The 26,679-nt window shown below is 39.1% G+C and overlaps 1 protein-coding gene across 1 annotated transcript; it reads right to left on the minus strand.

The window, feature by feature from the left end:
• Window positions 1-879: 879 nt before the first annotated feature.
• Window positions 880-23,420, minus strand: LOC140235619 (uncharacterized). The gene is made up of 12 exons (XM_072315626.1): window positions 23,369-23,420; window positions 21,604-21,781; window positions 19,586-19,720; window positions 17,845-17,950; window positions 17,200-17,311; window positions 10,663-10,740; window positions 9,973-10,091; window positions 8,880-8,986; window positions 6,288-6,366; window positions 4,181-4,252; window positions 2,550-2,686; window positions 880-1,978 (listed from the first exon to the last, which is right to left on the minus strand). The coding sequence occupies exons 2-12, from the start codon at window positions 21,769-21,771 to the stop codon at window positions 1,814-1,816; spliced, it is 1,278 nt and encodes a 425-aa protein (XP_072171727.1). The 5' UTR covers window positions 21,772-21,781; window positions 23,369-23,420; the 3' UTR covers window positions 880-1,813.
• Between the last annotated feature and the right edge of the window lie 3,259 nt (window positions 23,421-26,679).

Here is a 26,679-nt window from a genome sequence, read left to right on the forward strand (position 1 = left end):
GCTTTGCAGACCATTTTATTACTATTTTTTTTTTAAAGAAGTTGGTTTCTTCCACAAACCACCAATGATGCTGGCAAATGTTTGGCATGAATGCCCAAAAACTTTGAAAAGGAACACAGTCAATTGTAAATTTGATGATTTGGGATAACCACAAACAAGTTTCATGTTTATAATCAGATAATCCACTCATAGTGGTTGCTATGGCTTTTCAAATCCCCTTCTGTTATACACTCACTTTGGCTGATGAGTCAGTATGCCACAATTTTAACCTCTAATTTTAAAGCCCCATTCTCAAAACCATTCCACTTCTAGGTTTGGACTGTTGAAACCCTTTAACAGTGAGATGGAACATCCAATTTTGATGAGTCTGGTAATTTTGAAGTAGTAGATACACTCACCAACAGCAAAAACAAACAAACATGATACAATGCAGCCTAAAATGCATGCATATTCAAGGCGGTTTTACTAAAAGGGGGTGTGGAAACTCAAGATCAAAAACCTACAACTGCTAAAAAAAAGGGGAAAAACTTCATGCACTTGAGACTAACTCAACAACAACAAAATAAGCTCAAAATTAAACAAGCAAAAGACTAGAGATCGAACTTCCTTTCAGCCAAATCTCTCATGTTCATTACGACTTTTTAAAATATTGCAGACAATAAAGGCTCACACATTCAAGATTATTTGATAGCCTTGGTCCAAGTCACTTCCTGATTCATCTGTAAACTTCCTTTGGTCTACCCTGCATTTTTTCATTTTAATTCTTCTATCCAGCTTTCAGATCTATGTGAGCAAGTTAAATCAACGGCACACTTTTGCCACCTGCAGATCACACAATGTCCCTAAAATATGTGTTACATCAATGCCTTCAATTGCTTTCATTTTGCTGATCCACAGCAAAGTAAGCATAAATGCACTATTATATCTATTTGTCTATAATATATATCTATTACATTTTCAGTCTATCGATGATTTATTCCCATATCTCTCCTCAGAAGATTAGACGTCTAATTGAATGTCACATTTCACGTCAAACGTGAAACTATGAGCAGAAGAAGAGGAGCAGGGCAGCACTGCGAGAGATTTATTTCAAAACGCAAGAACAACTGAACAACAGGAAATACATCACCAATAAACTCTCTAAATCACAAATGCCCTGTCATCTACGTGTGCCAGCACTTCTACCATTTAGCACTCAATTCTAATCCCGACCCCTGCACGCCTATAAGTATGCAGGATTCAACTAAGCGCACAAACTCATTTTGGCAAAATAATCAGACTATCAAAATAGCTTGTAAGCAGCACAACCTGCAAATAGCAATTTCTCCACAAGAGCCGTGCACATTCACATGCAATAAAGCGCGCACACGCATGTTCGATTGGTACTTGGATACACTCGTGCAATAGAATATACAATCAAATCAATGCTTCGCCCGTCAGTTGTTCACTAGAAGAGCATTACATACCGACTTTAATGGCGCCCTTCTCCTTTGGAGCTGACATTCACCGACTTGCTTATATTTTCAAATCCATGTATAATTCTACCGACACCATATCATACAGCATTACAATATTCTCATCCACATCAAATGCTCTCAAGCACCTTCACGGATGCATAACGCTAAGGACATGTATGGTCCTCTCTCCGCAATAGGATCCAGGGAAGGACGATGATGAAACTCAAACCCCATCTTCCCGTTGCTCCAGTCGTCATGACGATACGCATGCTCCCAAAGCCTCGTCAGGAAGCAGCCACTCTGCACTGTCTGTGGAAGAGCCCTTTATATACGTATATACATCATTCCCCCACCCCTTACTTTAGCGCAGAGTGCACATACTTCTTCTTTGCGTTTCGAACGTCGCCGACTGTGTTGAGCCGCGGCCGGGGAAGGTCGCCGAACATCTCCGTCCCGTCCTGTACACTGAAAGAGAGCGCCCTCATGCTGGCAACCATACGATCTGGCTCGGGCATCGGAACCTGAGCAGGGAGACGAGACAACAAAATAATGCACTTCAGAGCATCTCTTATCATGAAGATGATAATTTCTAAGGGTCGCGTATCCCTTTGGCAAAACGTCATGAAATTTCGCATGGTTGAAGAATTGTAAATGTAATCTTACAGGAATATACAGGAGAGTTTTTAAAAGGGAAATGAAAAACTATCCCCAAGTTACTACCCATATGTGCTGAAAATAACAGTCAATATTTTTTTTCTGGGGTCCACATAATTTCACTGGATATCTATAGTATTGTTTCCTCCTCCAAGAAGTTTCCAATTTTATCTATTTGAGGAACAGTCTGAATGACCTACCTCTGCAATATACCAGCTTATGATAGGAGTCTAATTTCCAGGGTTGCAAAAGAGACACATTTAACTTGAAGGCATCTCCCTTCAAGAAAGTCAAACATGATTGAAAAATTGAATTTACCAGCAAAGCATCCTTGCAATATGTAAGGGAAACCATGTCTAAAAGGAAAAGCACATAAAAAGCACATTACGCCCAACCAAACTCTACCAATGAGAGCATGGCATGATTGCTCTTTCTTACCCTTTCATCTTTCTCCTCTTCCTCGAAGCTTTGCTTCTCCTTCTTCCACATCGGCATGGAGATGGGGACGGAGGTGGCGTAGTGGTGCTGCATCCTGGGCATGGGCGGGGCTTGGCTGTCGTCATTCAGGGAGTTATCTGGAGGGAGTGACATCACTATTATACCTCCAGCAACAATGCTAAAAAAACATATAATTACAGTACTTAGTTTCTTGTTCAGCTTTATTTCAACAGTACCATTATTGTACTACACTTCAGCAATACAATATTATCATCAATACTACCATTATATCCTCGGTAATTGAAAAGAAAAAAAAAGTATCAAAAATAGCACAGTATCTAATAGGCAAATGATTTGGTCATCATGTCATCCCACACACTTAGCTGAACTTGCCAAGCTTTATTACCAGTATTCAGTAAGCAATCCAAACTTGACCTCGTTGTAAAGTTAGCAAGACCACTCAGGTGTAGCAATATGCCCTAGTCAAGCAAGAAGCCCAGTGTGATGCAATAGGGATTAGTTAACCTCTATTCATTGACAAGTAGTTTCCAGGCATCATTGCTAGTCAGGTGAAGAAAGCATTCAAGCATGCATGCCAATTGGTGAACAAAGCAGTTAAACTGCACTGAACCTCTGCTTGTGCTCTGTTCATCAATAAGCACGGCTAACTGGACACAATCTGTCAGTGAGTAGAGATTACCTAATCCCCCCTAATCCCTATTGTATTGCCATGGCCTCCCTGTTGGACTGGGGCACATTGCTACACCTGAGCGGGCTGGCTAATCTGTAAGTTTTGAGGGACTACTGAATATTGATGAAAAAGCTTTATAGCAAGGTATAAAGATACATGCCTGGGCAAGGCTTTGATACACATAGCAGGCAGGGCAATAGATGTAGGTGTGTACTGCCCTCATGTGACAATGTAGGAACAGCTTTAATACAAAACGTGGCCTTCAGTGGCATGGTTAAAAATGTTTTCTGTAATACAGATTCTACAGATTGAATCGAGGTCAGTGGAACACTCTACAGGTACAGTGTAGAGTTCACTTACATCTTGTCTGGAATAACTATGCTTCTTTCTACTATTTCAAGCCACTAATACAAAAGTAACTGATTGGGAAATCTTTAACACACATTGAATTCTGCCAGTACGCTAAAATAGTACTCCTAATTAAAAGATGTTAAATTCTCTGAAATCCTAATTAGATGACAATGGTAGGAGAACTAGTCAAAATTCTAAGCAATTTTCCTGGATTTTTATATGCTATCCAAGCCATATTGCATTAACCCGTTAAGGACGAGTCTCAAGTATACTCGGGCAGGTGTCTATGGGAAATGCATGTTGTAGCAAAATCATTTCGTCCTCAAAGGGTTAAGTGTCTCGAGTATAAATCTGCCCACATATCACAAAGCTGTCTAAGGAAGGAAAACATTCAGTACACATAAAGTGCTCCAGTTGCAACCTGCATGTATTTGTAGCAATCTCCAGTGCTGAGCATACAGGATACGGGTCCTTTAATTCTACGTCTTATTGCGCCACAGTAGCAAAATATTACACCACTTAATATCTGCCATAATGTCGCATGGATGACAAGATTTCAATATAAACAATGAATGTTTGTATCTCTTACCATCTGTACTGCTTTCATCTGACTCAAAGAACGGTTCCTCATTCTGAGTGAAATCCTCAAGGTCAAACATGGCTGTGAAAGTGACAAAGAATAGATTGTGTTAATTTGGAATCTAAGACCCCGTTTACAGTGCAGGGCTGGGCCGAGCATGGGCCGAGCGCGGCCTCAATTGCGGTACTCGGCCCCACAATTCTGTCCGTTTGCAGTGGAGGGCTCGGTTCGGGCTTTTAATTCAAACCTTTCCATATTTTGTCGTAGTGGCGCTCTGCCTGCAAACAAACGATTATTACTAGGAGTGTGCCGGTCGCAATTTGGTACCGCATTTGGCCCAGTTTGCATTTACAGTGAGAAAAGGCCAGGCCTAGCCCGAGCCAAGCCAAGGCAGAGACTATCTCCAGATCTTGGCCAAATGCGCGGCCGATTTTGGTACTGCCTGCCCTTTCACTCACTGTAAACGGGGTCTAACTTGTTTATTTGTTTGTTTAGTTTTTGTTGTTGTTGTTGTTGTTTTTTTTTGCTGTTAACATGTTTTCTTTCTGTCTTTCTGTCACTCTTTTTTTAATTTCTTTCATTGTTCCTTTTTTTTTCCTTGTTTTCTCTCTTTCTTCACTTTTTTCTGATGGGGTGGGAAACTATTCATATTACAGGTTTTAATGTTCCCAAACTATACAGATATCTATTGGGCAATCAAAAAACAAACTGAAAATACACAAAAACAGCCCCATGAGTATCTACGATCAGTACCTCATCAGAATGGAAAAAAAAAAAACTTCCGCACCTCAAGAAAATGAGAAAAACTAAGAGATGACATTGTTTTCTAACCTGCAATCAAGACACATACCAATGGAACATACATGTAATCATACACTGCAACAGAGAGGGAAAAACCAGGGCAAAAGTCACAAAACCCGACTCACAAAAAACAAAGGAAGTCAAACATTGTCAGTCTAATTTCCTGAAAAGTTCCAAGCTTTCCCTTTTTTGGGTGTAATATATACTAGAAATCTTCACTCGATGGAAGTTCTCTTGTTTTGACGGAAATATACTTCCACTGGTCCAAAATACTTACTTTAGAGAGAGTGAATTCAAAATAAGGGCGGACATGTATCACTAAACATGTACAGTAAATGTTGAATAGTTTCTTTGATTCGTGTCTGCTTTGCTCAGCTAGCATAAACAAAAGAACACACCATTAAAGGCATAATTTACCATTTGCAGATGAAACAAAAACCCAGCATTAGAGCTTCAAAATAGTTCTTAAGTGTGAGTTAGGGATAGAAACAACCAATGCAAAAATTTGAACCAGTATAATCGATGTTAAGTATTGTCAAAAGGTCAAAATGTGAACAATAGTTATAATAAAAATGTTTCCAGACTAAACCATCTACAGTTATGGTTAAATGAGAAAAATAGTGATGTCTCCATATATTTTAGGCCTTATTGCAAAAATGTTATATGGTACAATGTTTTTTGATACAACTGACCTACACATATGCATCAAATGTGATACCTTGAGCATTTTTTAAAGCACTGCTCCCAAAGGTAAACAGGACCTTTAATTCTTGAAGACATCAACAGAAATTCATACCCCTATCCAAGAAATTCATAGCGAGCTACCTTTACTGAAATTTGTCCAGCACAATAGCCCAAAAATTTTCAATTTAACAGTACGGAATTGAGCTGCAAATGCATTCTGATGAAGGAAAGAAGTACAAAATACTAGCACATGAAAATGACGAATATTAAAAAAACAAATCAACCTTAGCAGTCTGCCATGATATCATAGCATTACGTCACTGGAGTGACAAGACCTCATATCTACATATGTCAAATGTTCAGGAGAGCCAAAAAACATGGTGGCCAAAGCACTGTATCAGATGGGAGAGCCTTTCCTTTGACATGCTGTGGTGACTTCATTTTTGGGGTAAGACAGTTTGGATGAGGACAGGACATCACTTAACCGATTATTTGACCGTAAGTCAAAAAAAGTCATTTTCACAAAAATTGCAGATACAAGGTCTTGTCACCCCAGCACTGATGATAGACTTTATGTACTTCTAGTCTTCCTTTTCCTTTTCTATCCCCTCTTTCTTTTAGAGCTACTTACTGTCGGCATCTGAGCTAGTCCTGGAGACTTCTCGATGGTCAGCCGAGTGCGTGGGGACGGATCGTGGTGGACTGCTGGCCTGAGAGTGAAATAAGATAGAAACACACGCATATACAATCAGCGGTCACTACAAAACAGAATATGCAGGGACCTCTGCTGGCATACTCCCCTAGTGAATACTGCAAAAGTGGAAATGATTGCGATGTGGACATTTTAGCGCCCAACTAGAAACTGTTCCAGTAGTTAATGCCTTAGTTCTGCAGAACTAGAAACATGCAAAACTCATCTTACCAAGCCAGGTGCGAAAAATTACTCATGCAAAAATATCCACTTTTAAAGTACCAACAATCACTCTGGTGATAACATCATGGCCAGCATACGTCTGCAATGTCCATGGAATGAAAAATCTGCCAACGTTGACCTCCCTCGGCACATCCCCCTTTCATTTCAGTCCTCATATAATCTAAAATCATCTCAGAGGTCCATGTCCGACATTGACCACTGGTCACGAAGTCTGTCACATGCCCCACCTTGACCTTTGGTCCTTGACCTTTGCTCCTCGACCTTTGGTGGAGCACACTATCTCATCGATATCAAGAGTTTGTGCCCTCACATAATCTTACCACTGTTCTGCATTAGTTTCCTGATTTACTCCTAGATGTCATCGAAACACCTAAATGCCCTGTATACCACTAACTCATAACGTACCGGTTACAATCATGCACCATACGATACACAGACAGTGCAATAGGGTGTAATTCCTGTGGCTTGAGAAGACTTATTGGAAAACAAGAAATGTTCATGTGCATTTTAATTTCATGGATTTTGTGAGAGCCAAGATTCATGAAATTAAAATGCACACGAAAGTTCCTGTCTACACTATTTGCACTGAATGCCAGTGGTAATTCGCGAAAATTTCATTCCGTGAAAAAGGCCATCGGCTCCAATTCGCGACAAATTCATACTGCAAATATATCATATTCTACAGTATTGGAAAAAGGGGAATGAACTCCAACAATACACATGGATTGAGTGAATGCAGCAATATTACTCAAACACATCAGTAAAACTTCGAGGAAGGTCACACAATCCATTTAAAAGTTATGCATTCTTAAAGTTTTGGTACGGCCATCACTGGATGAGAAGACTACTACAGTTTGCGACGTCACGGATGGACAACGATCTCAAGCATCGTTCTCAATGCAGATAGTGGGCAAGATGTATGCGGAGACATGATGTGTTTGATATCTTAGCGCAAATTGAATCAAGAGACCCAGTAGGTCTAATGCTCTCCTGAGTATCGCAAGTTCACCTTCCATTTATTCCTGGAGACTATTACTTAGGCCCAAAAAAAAAAATGTTGCATTGGAGTAACCCGCCCGACCCTAAAAATTCCGCCGACCCCATGTTTTTTTATTATTTTTTTTTGCTATCGATATCAAATATCTTGTTGATTGCGATCGTGATCGCACAAACCCGGAAGTGGAAACGGCTCTGGGGATATCGGATGTACGAGGGAGAGATCTAGCGCCTCGCATAAGCCTTCCTTGATCAGTACATCATCTGTTTCCAACACGGACACGTACTCTAACAAGATTTATTCAGTGTATACGTAGCATTCAGACTGCGATGTATTGTGCACAGTTTTGCCATAGGTTTCTTGTGTGGAGAACTTACACGAATCTGTATATGTGGGACTGTAATAGAGATCGCCGTGTGCGATGAAAAGATCGTACATATGGGTCAATTTGCATCTATCTTATCTAAGTCAAAATAGTAAGATATGAAGTGAAAACATTCAGGATAGGGATTTCAACATCTTTAAATTCTGTGAAGGGGTATAATTCCAGTAATATCGGCCTCATAAATGATTTGTAGAATAGATGAACACAGCACATTCGGTGCAGCAGTTGTAACTGTTTACTGAGCTGAGCACGAGTTTTACACGTAAAATGCAGGTAGCAAAAAAAAAAAATCCGCCCGACCGACCCTATTTGAAAATCTCATGTTACGCCAATGCAACAATTTTTTTTTTTTGGGGGGGGGGGCCTTACGCAGAATATAGCAAATTTGGAGGAAGTTTGGGCGGCCTTTAGGGAGACATTAAGAGGCCCTAATTTGGGGACTCTGGGGACCCCAACTTTGAGGGCATTCCAGTGCTCCCCTAAAGCATACCCTACCATACCATGCACGCACCAGATGAGCACTCATATGCTCCCACAGTGTACCATGCCATACCATACCAACCCAAAAATGGACCACTTCCCGATGTGCTTCAAAAGCGTACTATACTGTACCAGAAGTTAGCATGAGAATGCGAGAAACACGCACTTCGTCATAATACAAAGAATTTATTCTTTTGTTTAGTACACCTATATGTAGCGTAGACATACAGGTTGAATGTCTTGGTTGCTACAAAACGTGTGCTCCCTCTGACTCGAGTCCGAAATTAACTCACGAGGTACACTCTCTCTCCACAGAGCGCTCGAACGCTCCCAAATTGTCATGATAGGGTATGGTACAGTATCGTTTGCTTTGGTTCAGTTCACTTTTGAGCGCTCAAACGCTGCCTTTGGTGTCTGGCAAACTCACCTGAACTCTGTGGACATGATGAGGGATGGGTGAGGGCTTGGGAACCAGGGAGGTGTGGCCGCCTCCCGACATCTTGGATGGGGGTAATGATGATGAGAGAGAATCTTCTGCTCATTGATTAAAGAAAAGGAAAAAAGAGACAAGGGAGAAGAAAAAAAATATGGGGTCGTGTAAGAACTTCAGCAGGAAGAGTACATGAAATGGCATTGCTTCACTTCAAATAAGGATTATTAATCATAGAAGAGAAGGCTGGAAAAGAGAAATAGAAGTATACTGTATATGCCAAATATTTTGCAAGGTTTTCATTTTTGTGAATTTCGCGAGTCAGATGCTATTCGCTAATTGAAATACACGCGAAAATATTAACTCTGATTCCGACATGAATGTGACATGCACTCGTACATTTCTCCATTCAATCGCTGCGCTCCATTATCGCGAATTTAACCACTCGTGAAATTGTCAGAAAGTTCTGATTCATGAAAACTTACTCGCTAAATATATGGCGTATGCAGTAAATGTACAATGCAAAGATGCCGTATCCCCATCCCCACTGATTCTCTGCAAAATGGCAGGACTAGATAGCAGTAAGATCAATGACAAGGATTTAGAAAAGAGAATAACTGAAGTCATCCAACTCTGTTTCCCAGAACACAGACCAAACAGGACAGGAATGACACTAATGTGAGTAGAGGAAAATGAAACCACTACCCTTGGACAGCTATCACATCGATATTACCAACCAGAGTACAAATGTTTAAACACTGTCTGTACTGCTCGATTATCTTTAAACAATAAGTCTATGACAACAGGCTTTTGAACGCACTTACAGACTATCAAAAACAAAAACAAAACATATAAAAGGAAAACTTTGTAGATATGGTGTGTGCTGGAGTGCAAAATTATCAGTATCTGCAATACAACACCTTCTAAAATATGTGGGTTCAAACAAAGATGACAGAGATCAGCAACCGCGTCTACATTCCATGGAACATTCTACCTCATTCTGTCACGGACAACATTCTTCCAAGCAAGAACAAAATGGGGCTGGTATCATGGGCCAATCATTATCAGTAGGTACAGCTGTAAGCCTTACTTTTAGGGTGCGTCGTTCCTGATCTTGACACTGGCACGGCAGTCGGGGTGAAGGTGCTGTCCAGCATGGCGTCCGACAGAGAATCCTCCAAGTTCTGCTCCTCCGCATTCAAGATGACACTGTGTCAGTCAGGGAGACAAGAATGCACAACAATACTCCATAATTTTAACCAGAAACCAGGCAAAATATTTTGTGTATTTTGGATCAAAAATTGAAATAAAAGCAGCTAAAAAATTAGGCGAGACGTTGTGTAGCGGATGCAATCTAATGTTGTGGAGGGATCTTACAGCGTCCGTGCAAAGCAGCATGTGATGATATCACAAGTGCCTTGAGACATCATTTCACACATAGTGTACTATTTTGGAAAATGTTGTCATAAAAAGTAACATCATTTCCTATAAAGTAGTATTCCATGGAGTGTCAAAAGCATGCCAACATTCTTGGATAGTTGAAAGTACAGTATCACATGAACCTCTTCCAACCAATCACTAGAGGAAAAATTAATTCAAAAATGAAATTCCTATTTTGCAAAGTCGGTGCCTTGATGGGTCACCATTCAAAAGCAATAGGGAATAGATGAGACATTTACTTTGATTGGCGAGGGGTGGAGAGGTACATTTCATCAAACCTCCCCCATCTAGGGTCACAAAATTGAAAACACAGCATTAGCTGGCAGCCGAATGCTCTTACCCGACCATGACGTTCTTGTCCTGGTAAGCTCTCTTCTGCAAAATGGCATAGAGTGCCTTCTGTTCCTCACTGTACTTCCTGCAGGCATCAAGAAGGGAAAACATGCAAAAGAGTCACATCAGCCAACTGCAAAATCTGGAATACACAGGCTTATCTTTAATACTTTAAGTGCAGCAGTATCTCTGAATGTTGACTTCTCAGGAAGGCACAATGCCATTTCTAGATGATTACCAAAATGCAATCCCTTTCCTGACTACAATATTTATATACTTTGAAAGTAGATTTTATCTATGGAGATTGCAGGACAAAAGTAATTGCCTATTTAAAGATGGGCTTCCACAGAAATACAGGCGTGAAAATTTGCATGAAGCAATGCAAGATTTGATTACCATCGTGTCTGAAGACATTTACACTATTGAAGTTATGCCTTCAAACAAAAAATAAAGATGATCTAATGACTTAAGGTTGTAGAATAAAAGGTTACACATATATACTTGTTTTTTCTATTTTCCAGAATATACATACAAATAATGACTGGCTACCAGTGTGATGATACAAAATTTTACACGAAATGAAAGATGAAATGTTCTACACAATGAGGCAAAGCAAAATTAAAAGAGCATATCATCTTTCCCAGAATGCAAAATCTTGTTCCATCATGCCAGTAAAGACCATTCACTATTTGTTTAATACAATACCTCAGGCATCAACCTGGGTAGTCTGTGCCAATTCCTGAATATAGTACAGAAATGACAACCATTTTTAAAGCAAGGCAAATGGCTGTATTATGGTAAAGTCATACACCGAAGCAATCAATTAAAATTGTTTGAAAATATTGACAGTAAAAAAGTGATGGAGCGAGCACTTGTAGTCATTGCCCATTGCAAAAAGTACATTGTATGTTTGTATATATTGTCGGAGGAGTGCCATGGTGCAAGTCTACGAGTTGATATCCTGGGAGTACATGTAAAGCAGTGACGTCAGTGAACAAGATCTAAAGCTTCTAAACAAAAATTGCACGCTCAACAGCAACTGCGTGCAATGGTACTTTTTAGCAAATGTCACACAATGAGCAGTCGACCAATTGGATGGCAAGAATCTTTGTAGGTGTTGTACAAAAGTATTTAAAATCTAATCTGAAATATTTGGAATTATTTCCAAAAGAAAGCATGCAAGAATATACTGTAATCAAGACAGAAAACAAACACTTCTAACTCTCCTGAACTTCTCACATCAGAATGTCACCAACAGGACTACATTCCCAGGGTTGTGGTATCAGTTTCCCTGCATTCTTGAATGTTCTTGCTTGTTTCTTTTCTGTGTAGTCTCTGAGTCAGTCGTACTATGGTAAAAGGGCGTATCTGGGTAAAATGTAGGTCTTAATGAATTTTTTCCAGGGGGGGGGGGGGGGGGGAGGAGGGGGGAGGAGGGGGGAGGAGATGTGCCGAGGGGGGGGGGGGAGATGTGCTGAACATTTTGCTTCTTTACAGAAAATAGGAGCAATCTTGAGACTTTAATTTGCATCTCCTTGTGGCATACTGGCAAATTTGATGGCAAAAGAGTGCTCCTCTAGATACAACATTTGGCCGTAAGGAGAGCTGGTAAGAAATGAGGATTTGTATGACGGTGTATCCTTATATAATACACACTTTTGCCATAACAGAGACTAATGCAGCACAAGTCAGGTTTGTCGGCAGAGGGGTGTATCCTGATAAAACGGACTGTAATCCTGGTGACAAATAGTTTGAAAAACTAAGAAACATTTAGAGCATAATCTTTTGATTGTGAAGCAAACCCTAAGGCAGACTCCATCATCACACATCTATCCCTGTGGCTTCAAGAGCAAATGCAAATGCCGAAACTTTGAAGTCATTTTCTTTGATTTTATTTATCCCACTGCAAGGCTCAGGATGCACTCTTTAGCCAAATAACGGCCGAGGTTGTGTCTGACATGAATTCCTGTTCACATAACCACTCATAACTTGAGATAATTCTACCGATATGTAACATTCACATTCCATTTATAGAGATACAAGGCCCCTATTTTCAAAATACTGGTTCTACGATTGTTTTCTGTCTCCCAAACTGAAAATACCAAAATATGTGATAGGGACAATGCTACAAATATTAACTAAGGCATTCAAATAAGACTTCACTACCTGGTAGTTTTCCTATAACACACACACACACACACACACACACACACACACACACACACATACACACAAAGACCAGACAAGGAGAAACAAGAATTTCTCTCAAACGGCATCACAATGGTATTTTCCAAACACTCTGTTTTTTGTTTGTCTTTTTTTCTTGTGACCATGATTCCTCTGTTGAAACTTCATTCTCACAAAAACAAAAACATTACAAATGCACACTACAGGTGTGAAGCCTTCAAGCTGTGTTACCAGGGAAAGCATTTGTTTTCTTTTCTTTTGTTTCATTTTGTTTTGTTTTGTTTTGTTTTTTGCTCAACATGTTTATTTGTCAGTCGCACCTGTCATCCAAATTCTTCAGAATCCTGTTTCTTGGAGTCAACATCAGAATATGTCTACATGAAGTTCATTCAACTCATAAATATTCCTGTTTATACTTGGATAGAAGAATGTTTTGATGGGTATTGATCTTTCTGTTGTTGTTTTTTCTTCTTCTTCTTCTCTAGTACTTGCTTTCTACTTGACATCCACACAGTCAAAATTTTTGATGGTTTGGGTTTCTGCTTGTTCTACCAAGGAGGTTCAAGAGATGGAGTAAACAACGGTGTTATTCCCTTTGATCCCATGTTTGATGCCGCCACTAAGAAATATTTGAAGTATCTGCTAAACTGGAGCTGCCTCACAAATAGGAAGACAATTGATTCATGTGGCATTGCATCATGACTCGTCACTCTCAATGGAAGATACGTCTTTATGATGGTAATTACTTTTCGCTGTCCCTTCTTATGAAACATGAGCGGTACAGAAAGGTACAGACACATGCAGGTGACAGGGATGTGCGAATAAAAATTCCACAAAAAGTGATGAATAAGAATTAAAATTACCCGACTTTACATGTTTTTACACTAACCTAACATATAAATGAATAAAGAACTACACTTGAAGATTATACCATATCAGTTTCATTTGTCGGAAGTGATCGGAAAGATGATAAAATTGACTTTTCAGTAAGGATGCAGTTCAAATAATTTCACAACGTACGCCTCAGATTTACACTTTTTGACATAACCCTGGACAGGAGTTACTTTCTCTTTCATATGCCTTATCATTAGTTGAAATTTGATTTCCTTTAATACAAAAACAAACAATATAGCCAACATTATGTTAGCGTTCCAAATTAATCATCTCTGTGCTCGGAAAGACGGCGGCATCGAACCCTGCTCATCAAAGTCACAAATGCACCTGTGGAATTCTTTTGTACGTCAAAAGAAAACTGACAGCTGTTTGAATGTTTACAGCCAGTTGGAACTCCATTTCTCAAACCTCCTTGGTTCTACAAAGGGGACCACCAGGCTATATAGTAGGGAAGCCATTTGTTCCTCTAGTTTTGCCCTTAAAACATATATATATGCAGGTAAAACATTGACAGCATGGCATACCATTTCTGTGCAAATAAAATCAAGAGATGATAAATGGTATTTTCAGAATTTATCAAATATTTTCTGTGCATGATTTTTGGTCGTTTGTGCATTGTAATGATACACATATATCTCATGCCTTTTGCTTCTACATCCATCGATGAGCTGATTTTGTAATGGAAATAACACATTTCCCATAGACACCTGTCTCGAGTATAGTCAGGACAAGTTTCAACGGGATGTACAGTATCTGGTCCACTATACATGTTGTATCATTAGTATCAAGTGCTGCATGCACTCACGTACATTACGTTAGTATAGACTACCTGTATCATTACTTAACTCATGCAAGCATGGTGATTGCGACTGGTTGCATGCAGGAGCAAGTGATACACTACTCCATGTTACATCAATTGCATTGAGTGATATATTATTGCGGAGTGTCAACCTGCACAAATGTCCCTTTGTAGAGTGGGTAGGAATGTTTGAGATGACAAAAGTTTATTATGCATGAGTGGTTCATTTGTCATAATAGCAGCAAACAAAGCTCTTGCACGGAGGTAATCTTCAAACTACCAACTCCAATAACCCATTGCATATGGGAACCTGGTGGCCTGCATAGATGCGTATTTCAGAATTCAGTATGGAACGGGTTTAATGGAGGACTTTGATAGCATTCTGTCACCAATGAAAAACAAGAAGTCTTAAAATTTATCTGGACATAACCTTGCATGTGTACTCACTGCTGGTTTCAATCACTATTTTTCTTCTGCTTCTTCATCTTCTTCTATTACGATGATGTACTGGTATCTTCAGTCTGTTTGCTCTGATGTACAATTGTAAAGCGCCTTGAGCATTTAATCAAAGTGGAGAACGGCGCTATAGAAATTGTATGTATGTATTATTATTATTTTATGTACCTGGCATACAGTCTCCAAGAATACATTTAACATCAAACAGGGATGCAGATTTAATATATTTTCATCTCAAAAAGTCAGCGAGGTCACGTTTCACTCTAGATAGTATTTCATAACAACTGCTCATGACAGTCACAACAGACCAGTTTACTAACACTTATTAGTGTTATTAGAAAGAGAATTCTATTATTGATGCAGAGGGGCAAAATGTGCTGCAAGAATTAGCCATGTTCAGACGTATTCCTAGTCGGAGTAAAATTTTATGGCGCAGCAATTAGAATTCAAATTTACGCTTATCTTACTACGACGCCATGTCCACACAACGGCCGTGGGAAGAAACTCCAACCATTTTACCACGGCCTTCGCGGGGATCACCGTGGAGGGTCGGTGTAACTTCCGGAAGTGGTATTGCCGCGCACGTCAACCATACCATTGTTTTTACCAGCGGCATTTGTCTTCTCCATTCTTGTTGATGGAATTTCTGAGCGCAGCTTCTTCGTCGCGATCGACTAGGTTAGAATTGCACTATACGCGCCTGTGTACTTGCAAAATGTCAACATTGCAATTTGACCCCGGAAGTTTTACCTAGGTTGTATTAAAGGCATGTAAGTTCAGAGATACTCCGAGGGCTTGTCCGCACGGGCAATTTACTCCAACCGGCTAGTCGTGGTAGCAAGATACTCCTGAGAAAACTCAGGATTTTCTCAGGAGTATCTTGGTCGGAGGAAGAGGTCATGGTAAGTTCCTCCGACCGGGAAGAAGTTACCACGACCTTGTTCAGACGGGCACTACTTCGACCTTTCCTCCGAAGTTACTCCGACCAAAACTGCCCTCGTCTGAACATAGTCACTTTTCATCCTCTGTATTTGTAATTTCCAACAGCACATGCACTCAAATAGTTGGCAAATTTTTATAACCAAGGCTGTCTTTGACAGTGCAGACAAAGTGCCTAAGGCTTGCCTGACATAGCAAGAAACAAAAAGCTTGCAGCAAACTGAAAACAGAGGATTGAAATGCACCAAGTATGCACCTGGGTGGTTGGAATGGCTTGTTTACAAAGTCCTTCAAGGAAAAATACCTGTCCTGTAAATACAAACACTGTAGTATGAGACCAACCATTTAGGGAACAAAGAGATAGAAAATACACTGTCTGCATATTTTGACACTGGTCCACAGCTGATAATTTTTGTTTAGTTAGAAAATGTCTGCTCATAACAACAGCTGATAATTTGTGTTACCAAAAAATGTCTGTTCAAAACAACAGCTGATAATTTGTGTTACCAAAAATGTCTACAATGTTCAAAACAACAGCTGATAATTTGTGTTACCAAAAAATGTCTACAATGTTCAAAACAACAGCTGATAATTTGTGTTACCAAAAATGTCTGTTCAAAACAACAGCTGATAATTTGTGTTACTAAAAAAGAACACACAAAAAATGCTATTTGAGACCAGGGCCCTGTTGCATAAAACCCTTACCGCTAGACTTACCGCTCCTTTCTAGCGGTAAGTCTTCAAATTAGCGGTAAATTTTATAATCCTTGATGCTGATTGGCTGTGACGCCTAAACGGTGGAAACTTAGGACCTGTTTTACCCATAAGAATTTTACCACATAACCGAGGACCTGTGTGTCAGTAGGAATCTCGTCAACCGAGGACTCATTCGTATATTACCATCCAACCGAGGACTTATTACAATAATGCTAATCGAGGACCTACAAACATGTACCCCTACGTGCAAAAGCATTCAAAAGCAGACCGTTTGGAATGGTCTGCTTACCAAGGATGTCCTCGGTTCTCTGTGTGTCCTCGGTTTAATGTAAAGTTGTGTGTCCTCGTTTTACACCATGGGTAAGTGCCCACACCACACACACACACACACACAACAATCTCTAATATGGAGAGAGGAGAGAGAGAGAGGGACACACACACAGACACACACACAGACAGACAGACAGACACAGTGACAGAGCACCTAACCCCCCCCCCCCCCTCCAACTACCTGATTCAAGTGAGGCATTTACTCCCACCCTATACCCTTACCTTATCCTCTCCTCCATGGCAAGCTTCTCCCGGCCCAGGTATTTGTTTAGATGCTCCTGAAGATCGGTCACTGTCTTCCGGATGACCTCTTGGTTTCCAGTCATTGGATGGACTGGACAAACACACACAAAAACAACAACAACAACTCAAGAATTATGAAAAAAAAGTATCTCCAAGAATTTCTTATTTCCCTTTAATATACGATGCATTAAATGCACATCTTTGTGGTTGTCAAGTCAGTCTTTTGCAAACAGAGCATGCATGGAAATTGAATACCATCTAATCACAGAAAACAGTTTTCCGAGATCTCCACAAGCAGATTGATATTGAAGAGACTGTATACTGTGAGCTTCATTATCTTGAAAGAGGCAAATGACAATCCACTACATGAACAGAGTGAAGTAATCAATTGACACTCCAGGGAATTGTGTTAAAACGAGATTGCTGGGACCGCCAATTTTATCTCGTTACAACAGGTACCTTGTTGGAAATGCATTCAAACAAAGAGACCAGTTAAATACAGTAATGGAAAATCAGGACCACCAAATTCACCGTTTTTAAAAGTGGTACCTTCTTGTAGGCAAGCTTGTTATGAAGGAGTTTCTCTATAATTTACGTTATCACTGCTAATGTTCCAATGCTCACCAAGACTGGTGCTGCTTGATTTTGCGGGCTTTTCATGCAGAACTATCCTGTAGAGAGGAGAGAGGTCGTCCGACGACTGGAGGGCTTTCTGTGTCATAGCATCACCCTGCAAGAGGAAAAGGAAATGAAGTGTTTGATTACAAAATGGGTTAAGCACCATTTTTAAGCATTTTAAAGTAAGTCCATCATCACATACAGTAAAATTAAAACTGTCAAGTGATACATTACTTGTACATAGTAAGGAAAATTCTTGAAATCTGGGGGTATTTCATCAACGTTTGTCAGCGCTGACAACTGTCAGCGCTGACAATTTCAGCAAAATCCTTCGTTTTGATTGGATGAAATGCTCTGGTCACTGACTGTTACTATGGTGATTGTCAGCGATGACAACTTTTAGCGCTGACAAACGTTGATGAAACACCCCCCTGGATTTAAAAATCCCATAATTTCTGTTTCATTGTTTCTTAACAGCTCTTATTGCAAATATCTCAAATTTTGTGAATAGGATCAAATTGCTCTGCGATAAAAACTCTTAAGATATTCAAGATACTCGAGTGTGAAAAGAAGATTCAACCATTTTCTGGTGTTACCAGATTAGGCTAGCCAGTGTTGCCAATGGTCACACTTTTAAAACACAACAAAAGTCAAACACAACTTGTGTTAGACACTTATACGTATTCAATTTAGGGCCCATCTAAGTTTGGCGATGTCATCGCTGGCACAACACTCGAGTATAGTTTAACCAAATTTCAGCTTCCACCATGTGATTTTGCTATGAGTTGATCTGCTAAGTCTCAACCTACAGTAAGGTGGTCGCATGATGGGACAGGAGCCACCTGAACAAAATACATTCAAATGCTGGTATTACCCACAAAATATTCTTCATCCACACATACTTGTAAAGGAGACCAGATGATTTGTAAACTTTTACTTTGAAACATACAAGTTTGGTTATACTGGATACAGTTTCAGCATTTACGGAAACTGGGATGAGGAATAAGAATCTTTTAATAATTCATAACAAATCAAAACGAACAAGGATGATAATATAGCAGTTTCACATAAGAATGCACAAGAGGGTGCTCAAGGAAACAGAACATGCATTGTAAGAAAACATGCATAAATTCTACACAGGTGAACTTGACACTGTAATAGAACGACATTGCTACATTACTGGAATGTGTGAGCCTCCAATGTCATCATCCCTGTTCAGTGTATTGGTATCCGAGTATTGGTATCATTGTATCTGAGCTTTTCAGAGTATTGGTATATCTTCTCAAGGACCACAATAAATTCCACAAATCTGTACATGGTACTATCTATCTATGATGTACTACCTGATTTAAATAAAATAAATTGTCTGGAATGCCCCATAAGTTGTACAAATTTAGCTCTTTTACTGGCCATTATTCTATAGATCACAAATCCTGTCAAGTGGCCCATCCAGAATGTATGTTCCACTGGATCTTTTCCAGACACAAAAGGATGTGGCAATCTGTTTTAAACAAAAAGTATGTGGTTTCTAATGTTATGAAAGCATTAATATGCACAGTCTATACATGTCCCTGAATAGTTTACCAGAGTGGAAGCACATTGTGATTATTCTGAAGTGTTACATCATCACCATCACCATCATCATCATCACCATCACCATCATTATCATCATCATCATCATCACCATCATCACCATCATCATCATCATCATCATCATCATCATCTTACCACATCATCATCATCTTACCACAAGATTTGTATTTACAAGCACCCTCTGAAGACCTTTGGTTATGTGAGTAGCATAGGCCGGCATTGCACAGTTAACACAGGTCCGAATACACCAGTCAGCTACGGTGGCTGTGCGAATCAGACACTTCTGCTCCTAGGGGTTACAAAGCAAACAAAGCAACAACAAGAAAATAGAAAAGAATGTGCTTAATACAATATCACTGAATCATCGACAGAGTTTACAATAATGTCATTAAAGATACATAAGTTATGCAAAGGATATGATTTCTGTAAAGGATATAACCTATCATACCATCATGGCACAGGACAATTTCATTGATTTGATGAGTAATATCCTCTCTACATCTTCACAAACTCTTCCATGTAGCACTATCAGAAAGTTTGTTCAGAGAAGCAAAAATCTGCAAGTGCACAATTCTGGAAATAAAAATATAACAACTTCTCTTTATCTTTTCCCCGTCTCCTGCTGCTTTTTTCCCTTATTCTTCTTCTTCTCCTCCTCCTCCTACCACTGAAGAGCTGGTTCATTACAGAAGATTACTCACTTTGTATTGATCAGTGAAACCTGAAATGTGTGTGCATGCACATCAAATTTCTTTCAAAACATACGGTTAATGTGCGTACATCGTATGAGGCCTAAGTGAGTCAGACACTTTCATAGTCATTAGAATTAACAACCAAAAAAAGCACATAAAAATGGAAGAGGTTATCTGCTTTCCACAGGCCAAGGATAGCAGGAAATAAATTGCAACTTTATCACAGCCCTTGAACACAGCAGTCTGGTCCACACTTGCAAAACGTCATAGGTGGTCAGTGACGAAACACGGCTACAGCGTAGGCACAGATTTTCTGTCTCCTTGCCACCACCTGAACTTCCGCTGACGTCTTCATACATTCCTGGTAACCACAGGGTCACGGTGTACACATAAAGTGAGTGGTCACAAACAGGAATCTCCTCATGGCGGCATGAATTAATGGCCAATGAGGAATTTATATCAAATCACCCCACAAAATTAATCTTAACGTGAAAATCCACCATTTTCAAATTGCTCTCATTATTAACAATATCATACATGTCGAGCATACGAAACGGTGGAAAATTCATTACAACTGGAATTTCCCTCCAGAATGCAAGAAAATAAAGAATTCTCAGGCTTTCGGCTGTTTTTCACAAACAGTGGTATCAATCAGAACCACATGCTATGCAAATAAGGCAAGGTGAAAATCTTGTGACCCCAATAGGTCTCACACTTGCTAGCACTCATTCTCCCCTAAATTTCATCTCATGAATTTACACACACCCACCACCACTCCCCCCCCACCACCATCCCCCCCCCATTGAAAAGAAAAAAAAAACAACAACTTCACATCCTTTGCATCGGGTTATTGTAGATTCGTGATTATTCAGCAATTATTTTTTCCGGTGTGAGTTTCTTCAATTTGTCTCCCTTAAAATCAAAAATTAAAAATTAAATTAAAATTCTCAAGATTGCAACTGCTAATCTGTAAATTAACAAACATGTCAGAAAAAAAGGGAACCAGTGGGACTCGAACCCGTCATCTACTGCTTTCCGGGGGCAGCGACACCACCACAAGGCTGTCACTGGTTGCCGGCAGTGACACAATGAACATGGAACAAATACATTTGAAGGTTAGGCTTTATCTTTTTTTATAGCAGTTGTCATCCTCAGACAAAGGATGGCATGAACTGGCAAGACTTGCTGTTGTACAAGAAAGGATATACGTCCATGTAAACTTTCTTGAGCAGTAGCCTCTACTTTCAGGTAAAATGACCAAGAGTGATGGCTACATTCTCCATCGCTCTCTTCAAGCAAGTCAACTCTTCCCTTTATCTTTAGTTTCACAGGAATGAGGCTCTTTGAAACCATCTGTTCATTCTGTTGGCCTCTTGTTTTTGGGGTTTTTTTTTCACAAGGTATCCAGGAAACTACAAGACCTTAAGAACAAGGCATATTTTTTATTAATATTTTCTTAAAACGCCTGTCTTTGCCTTACTTCTGTTACTCCTCCAAGATCAAGCTGCACTTCTGCAATATCCCTCTCGAAGAATGGTGCCCTCAGCTGGTCGATGGAGAGACCCAAGAGAGTGGGGTCAAGGGGTCGTAGGTCGTCCCCTTTGGTGTGGATATTGATGTTTAGGCATTGGCATGTTAGTTTCCCCATATTTGAAGACCTGCAAGCATAAAATTGAACACATTCTTTTTCAGAGCAAAATGCAGTATACACATGAAAGGACAATTTGCACCAATCATTATGTTGCTCCATAAACCACAAAATCAAAACAATTCTCGCTTTTGAATGTAAACATATAGTGGACAGTGATTGGGTCTGTATGTTGGCTGGGGTGCTGTTCGTTATTCCGAAGGTTCAATATTCTGAAGGATCGTTATTCCAAAGGTTCGTTAATCTGAAACACACAAATTCCCTACATGTATACCCAGAGGTTCGTTAATCAGAAAATGAAAAAGGGTTCGTTAATCCGAACATTTGTGGCGTTATTCCAAAGGTTCATTATTCCGAATATTTGTTCATCCGAAAATGAAATTCAGAAAACGAACCTTCGGAATAACGAATCTTCGGACTGAAGAGCCTTCGGAATATGCGAACCTTCGGAATAACGAGCTGTAACCGCTGGCTGTATGCTACATGTAAGTGAATGAGATGATCTCACACACCAGGTGCGAGCAAAATAATGACTATGAGCATTTACATGAGCAGGCCATGTAAGCTGTGGGATTTTCAGAGCAAGCTTCTGCACGTACGGGAGATTTCTGTATTATAGCGTTTTGTTACATGGCTTGCGTGCTGTCTGCGCTGGATGCAGCGGGACACTTGCACGAAAGGCATCAAAAGGCTGGTGGACGGTAACTATAGACTCTACACAGCCCAGTCGCTGTATAAATAGCTTCGCGCAGCATCTGGTCGGGCTAGGTGGACGGCTGAATTCACAAATAAAGTGAACCTGTAACAGCTACATTCGTACAAAGTGATTAGTTTGCTGACAAATTCAAGTACCCACCTTCTCTCAAGTCTCACGTAAAATAGTAATTTGGAATATATGCACAAGATCAGGCTAGTTCTGATTTTATTTTTCTCTTCACAAATATTTTTTTATGTCAACGTTATCATGGTTATTTGTCAATTTATGTTAATGTGAGTGTGAGGAACCACCAAATTAAAGTTGTGGAGTAAATTTAGGTTGTCAGGTCAATCATGATCTAAACATTGTGTCTGTAAATTTAGTTAAAATTACATAGTACAAAATAAAGCCTTAATTCTAAAAGGTCTGATAACAATAAATAATATGTTATACCAGGGAGGTGGCCTCCCTGGTTATACTAACGTTAGTTACTAATACTACTGCCATTCGTTAATACATACCTTGTAAAATGTCCAACAGGCTACGTTACCACTGCACTGCCATAATGACAATGATAATACAATGTACATGTAGGCGTTAGGAGGCCTACCAGTTCGTGGGATCGCCCGAATATGATCGGACAATTGTATCATTCATCTCAACATACATGTAGGCCTAAGTGACAATGGTGACATTGAATAATGATTGCCATGTTCAATGTTGGTGTTGTACACTCTGCTATTCACCATTCACTGACACTATCACTAGATATGTTAGACGTCTATTAAAATTCAGTAATCTCAAACAATTGTACCGTAGAGCCTATTGTACATTTAGCAAAGTTTAGAACAACGGGTTTTCTACTTTGACACTGATTTTCTCGACCGTGTCTTCCCTTACCTGGCGCACCCCTGTCCTGTCACAAACCGTAGAATTTTTTCTGATATCGCTTTTTTCCTAATAAAGCTACTCGATGGATCCGCGTAACCTTTTCAGAGGCAAGCAAGGTACGTGTGGGTACAGTGTCGCGCTTACCAACCGGACGTCGTGCGGGGACATGTACGTGGGGTTTGTGTGATGGAACTGTGGCTGTATTTATGAGCCAGATCGAGATTGTACGACTTACCGTAAAGCACTGTACGTGTACAGCGTGAGCTTCTTGTGCGTATGAGATGTCCACTACGTGCACAGCTGATGTGACCTATCGACGCACGAGCCCAGGGTCTCGTGCCACTACAAATGTAGGTGCACTGTGTGCGCAAGATGCTGCTGCCTTGGAATCATGTGATAGAGATTGTGCTCAGTTCTTACACAAAATTACAGGTTCATTCGACAGGTATTTATTCAGAGATAGGATTACACCTGTCTGCTCTGATAGCATTGGCCAAAAAACTGGGTTTGTTTTTCTGTTATGTCCCTTGTAATCTGCATGATGCTGTCACACAACTACCGAATTAAGTCTTTGGCTATCATGCGCTCAGTAACATATCAAAACTTAATTTTGATATTACATGTAATAACAACTACTTTAGGAAAAGAGGTTGACCTGGATTTTCTTCACTGATGAAAATGTATAGCCTAGGCCTATATTCCCTTTTATATACCAGTAGGTATAAAAACATCATTTCTAACTTTAGGAATTTAATAGACAGGGTAAACATTAAATCTCACCTAACGTGAGAAAATTGTAATGTCAAATACTAGTATCTAAATGATTACATGTTAAGACAGCAAAATGATAGTTGTGAATTGAAGCCAAAATCTTTAGCAGAAAAAGATGATGAAACCTTAGTACACAATGTCAACATGCTGCAACGATGAGGTTTTATGACATACATTATATAGCATGTGACCATGGAGGTGAGACACATTTATGATATCATTATTTGGCACGAAAAAGTAAAATGTCACCCTATAAACTCTTCAAAGTCTCCATCGCTATTTTTTATAAACCTGGCTGCGCATGATAGTGAGGAATATTGAAAGGAAATTAAATTCCTTCCGTCATAGGGACCTGTAGGCTTATTGGAAACTTTGGCAATGGTTCGAATGCATCATACACGGATATGGTATATCACAAACTCTTTCTCTCAAAAAAAAAAAAAAAAAGAGTGATAAAGTTCACTCACGAAGGAGTGCATTTCAAAAAAGAGTGAATTCAGAGTGAAATCGTAGTGATTTGGGAGTGAAAAATATTGTTTCCACTTATTTTCACTCCAAAATTAGTGAAAATAAAAATTTTCACTCAAAATTCACTCTAATTTCACTCTAAACTCACTCTTTCCTGTTATTCTCTCCTTCAAGAGTGAACAATTTCACTCTTCTTCTTTGTTTATAGAGAATACGTTTACAAGATACATAAGGTACACATACAACAATAGTATTGTCATATGGAATTAAATGGATGGTATAACGGTTGAGAAGGGGATAAACCTTCTGCAAGATATTTAGAAACCACTGATATGAAATATTATCGCATGAAGATTCTAAGAAGAACTATATATCTGTAATTTGATGAAAATCGGTTTTGAAATGAATGAGATATATATATATATATATATATATATATATATATATATATATATATGTATATATATATATATATATATATATATATATATATATATTAAGTCACGGTTAGATGCAGTAATGACCCTTGTAAAAGGTGGGACCCATCTTTTGAGTATTAGGACCACATTACTTCTGGATATCTCAGCCACTTCAACCTGAAGAAGACAATGATATATTGATTTAAAAAGAGCCATATGAATAGGCCTATACATTGTAGTCGATATTGAATGGAAATTCAGTGTGCCTTATGATCGTCGAGATTAGTCACCCAAAGACTCTCGATAGCAATGTAAACTGAAGCCTCTTTTTATATATTGGTTCGATAGAATTGGAGGATTGGTCATTCATTAAATCCGTTATTCGGTGAAAAGTGTACTATTGTCTTTAATTGTTATATAATGGCTTCGAACAAAATACAATTCACTGACTGCATGCGATCGCTTGGTGACAGATGAAATCAAGGTACAATTTTTGAATGTAGCGTAAAGTTTGTTTGGGAAAGAATATTTATATATTAATAAATTTACGTTTCATGAAAGTTAAAAGAATGGAACTGGTTAAAAAAAGTTTGTGACATCAATCAATAATACTAAAAACTTTCATCGGTTGGGGATGACAATACCCTCTCACCCATCTTTGGTCCAGTGATCGACAAAGACAGGCAACGGCAGCAAGACAACACCTCACTGCATAAGGCTTGAGAAAGTCCTCAGGAGTAGGGCGAAAGCTTGCCCATAAGGTTGGTAGAAGCTTAAACATTTAGATTTATAATAGAAATAATTCGTTATTTGATTTCAGGTTGTTGAAAATTTTAGAAGGCATTTCAAAGCTTTATATGGGGTTATCAATAGATATGAAATATCAATACATGTCAATAAGATAAAGTAAACCTATCTAGATTTATAACAGGGACTTTGACTACTTCGATGACGTATTATATACGATTATTTTGTCATTTGAGTATTCCACTTTTTTTTTCTCTTTTACACACCCCAGCATAAAGCCGATGAGCACGTAATAGTGATTTTTTTACTTGAATTTGATTTGTATGCAGTGAATAAATATTATTTGTAAGAGACACAATCACAAACAAATAAAAATGCTTCGGAGGGTCGAATTTTCTCGTTGCTTTTATAAACATTAATTTTAATAAGTGCTTATAGCCTTCATTGAAAAATGTCAAGTAAGTTCCCGTTATGATTTTTGATAAATTACATTTATCTTGTGACTATTTTATATTGTGCAATATGTGAACTGAATCTAATATGCGATGTTCTGATGATGCATGGTATATTCTATTGTAATGTCAGAGTGTACATGCTCCTGAAGTAAACTGGATGTTACAAAAATAATTTGTTAACTGAAAATTATTTTGCTGGCGTATTTCAATAAACAATTATTACTGATATTCCCTTCCTGAACCATAAAGTTTTGCATCTCAACAGAAACACTAAAGGTCTTAGTCGTTTAATAGCGAATGTTTATAGCGACAGGTAAAAAAGAAAACAAAAAGGAAACATTGCACGACATCTGAGTGAATATTTTGTTTAATCACAAAATAAGAAGGGCGACATATCTGTCTTCAGTATTTGTAAATATGAAATTTGTTGTGAATTTCTCTTTGAAACAAACACAACTTG

This window comes from Diadema setosum, chromosome 12 (assembly GCF_964275005.1).
Source record: "Diadema setosum chromosome 12, eeDiaSeto1, whole genome shotgun sequence".
NCBI classification, from domain to species: domain Eukaryota; kingdom Metazoa; phylum Echinodermata; class Echinoidea; order Diadematoida; family Diadematidae; genus Diadema; species Diadema setosum.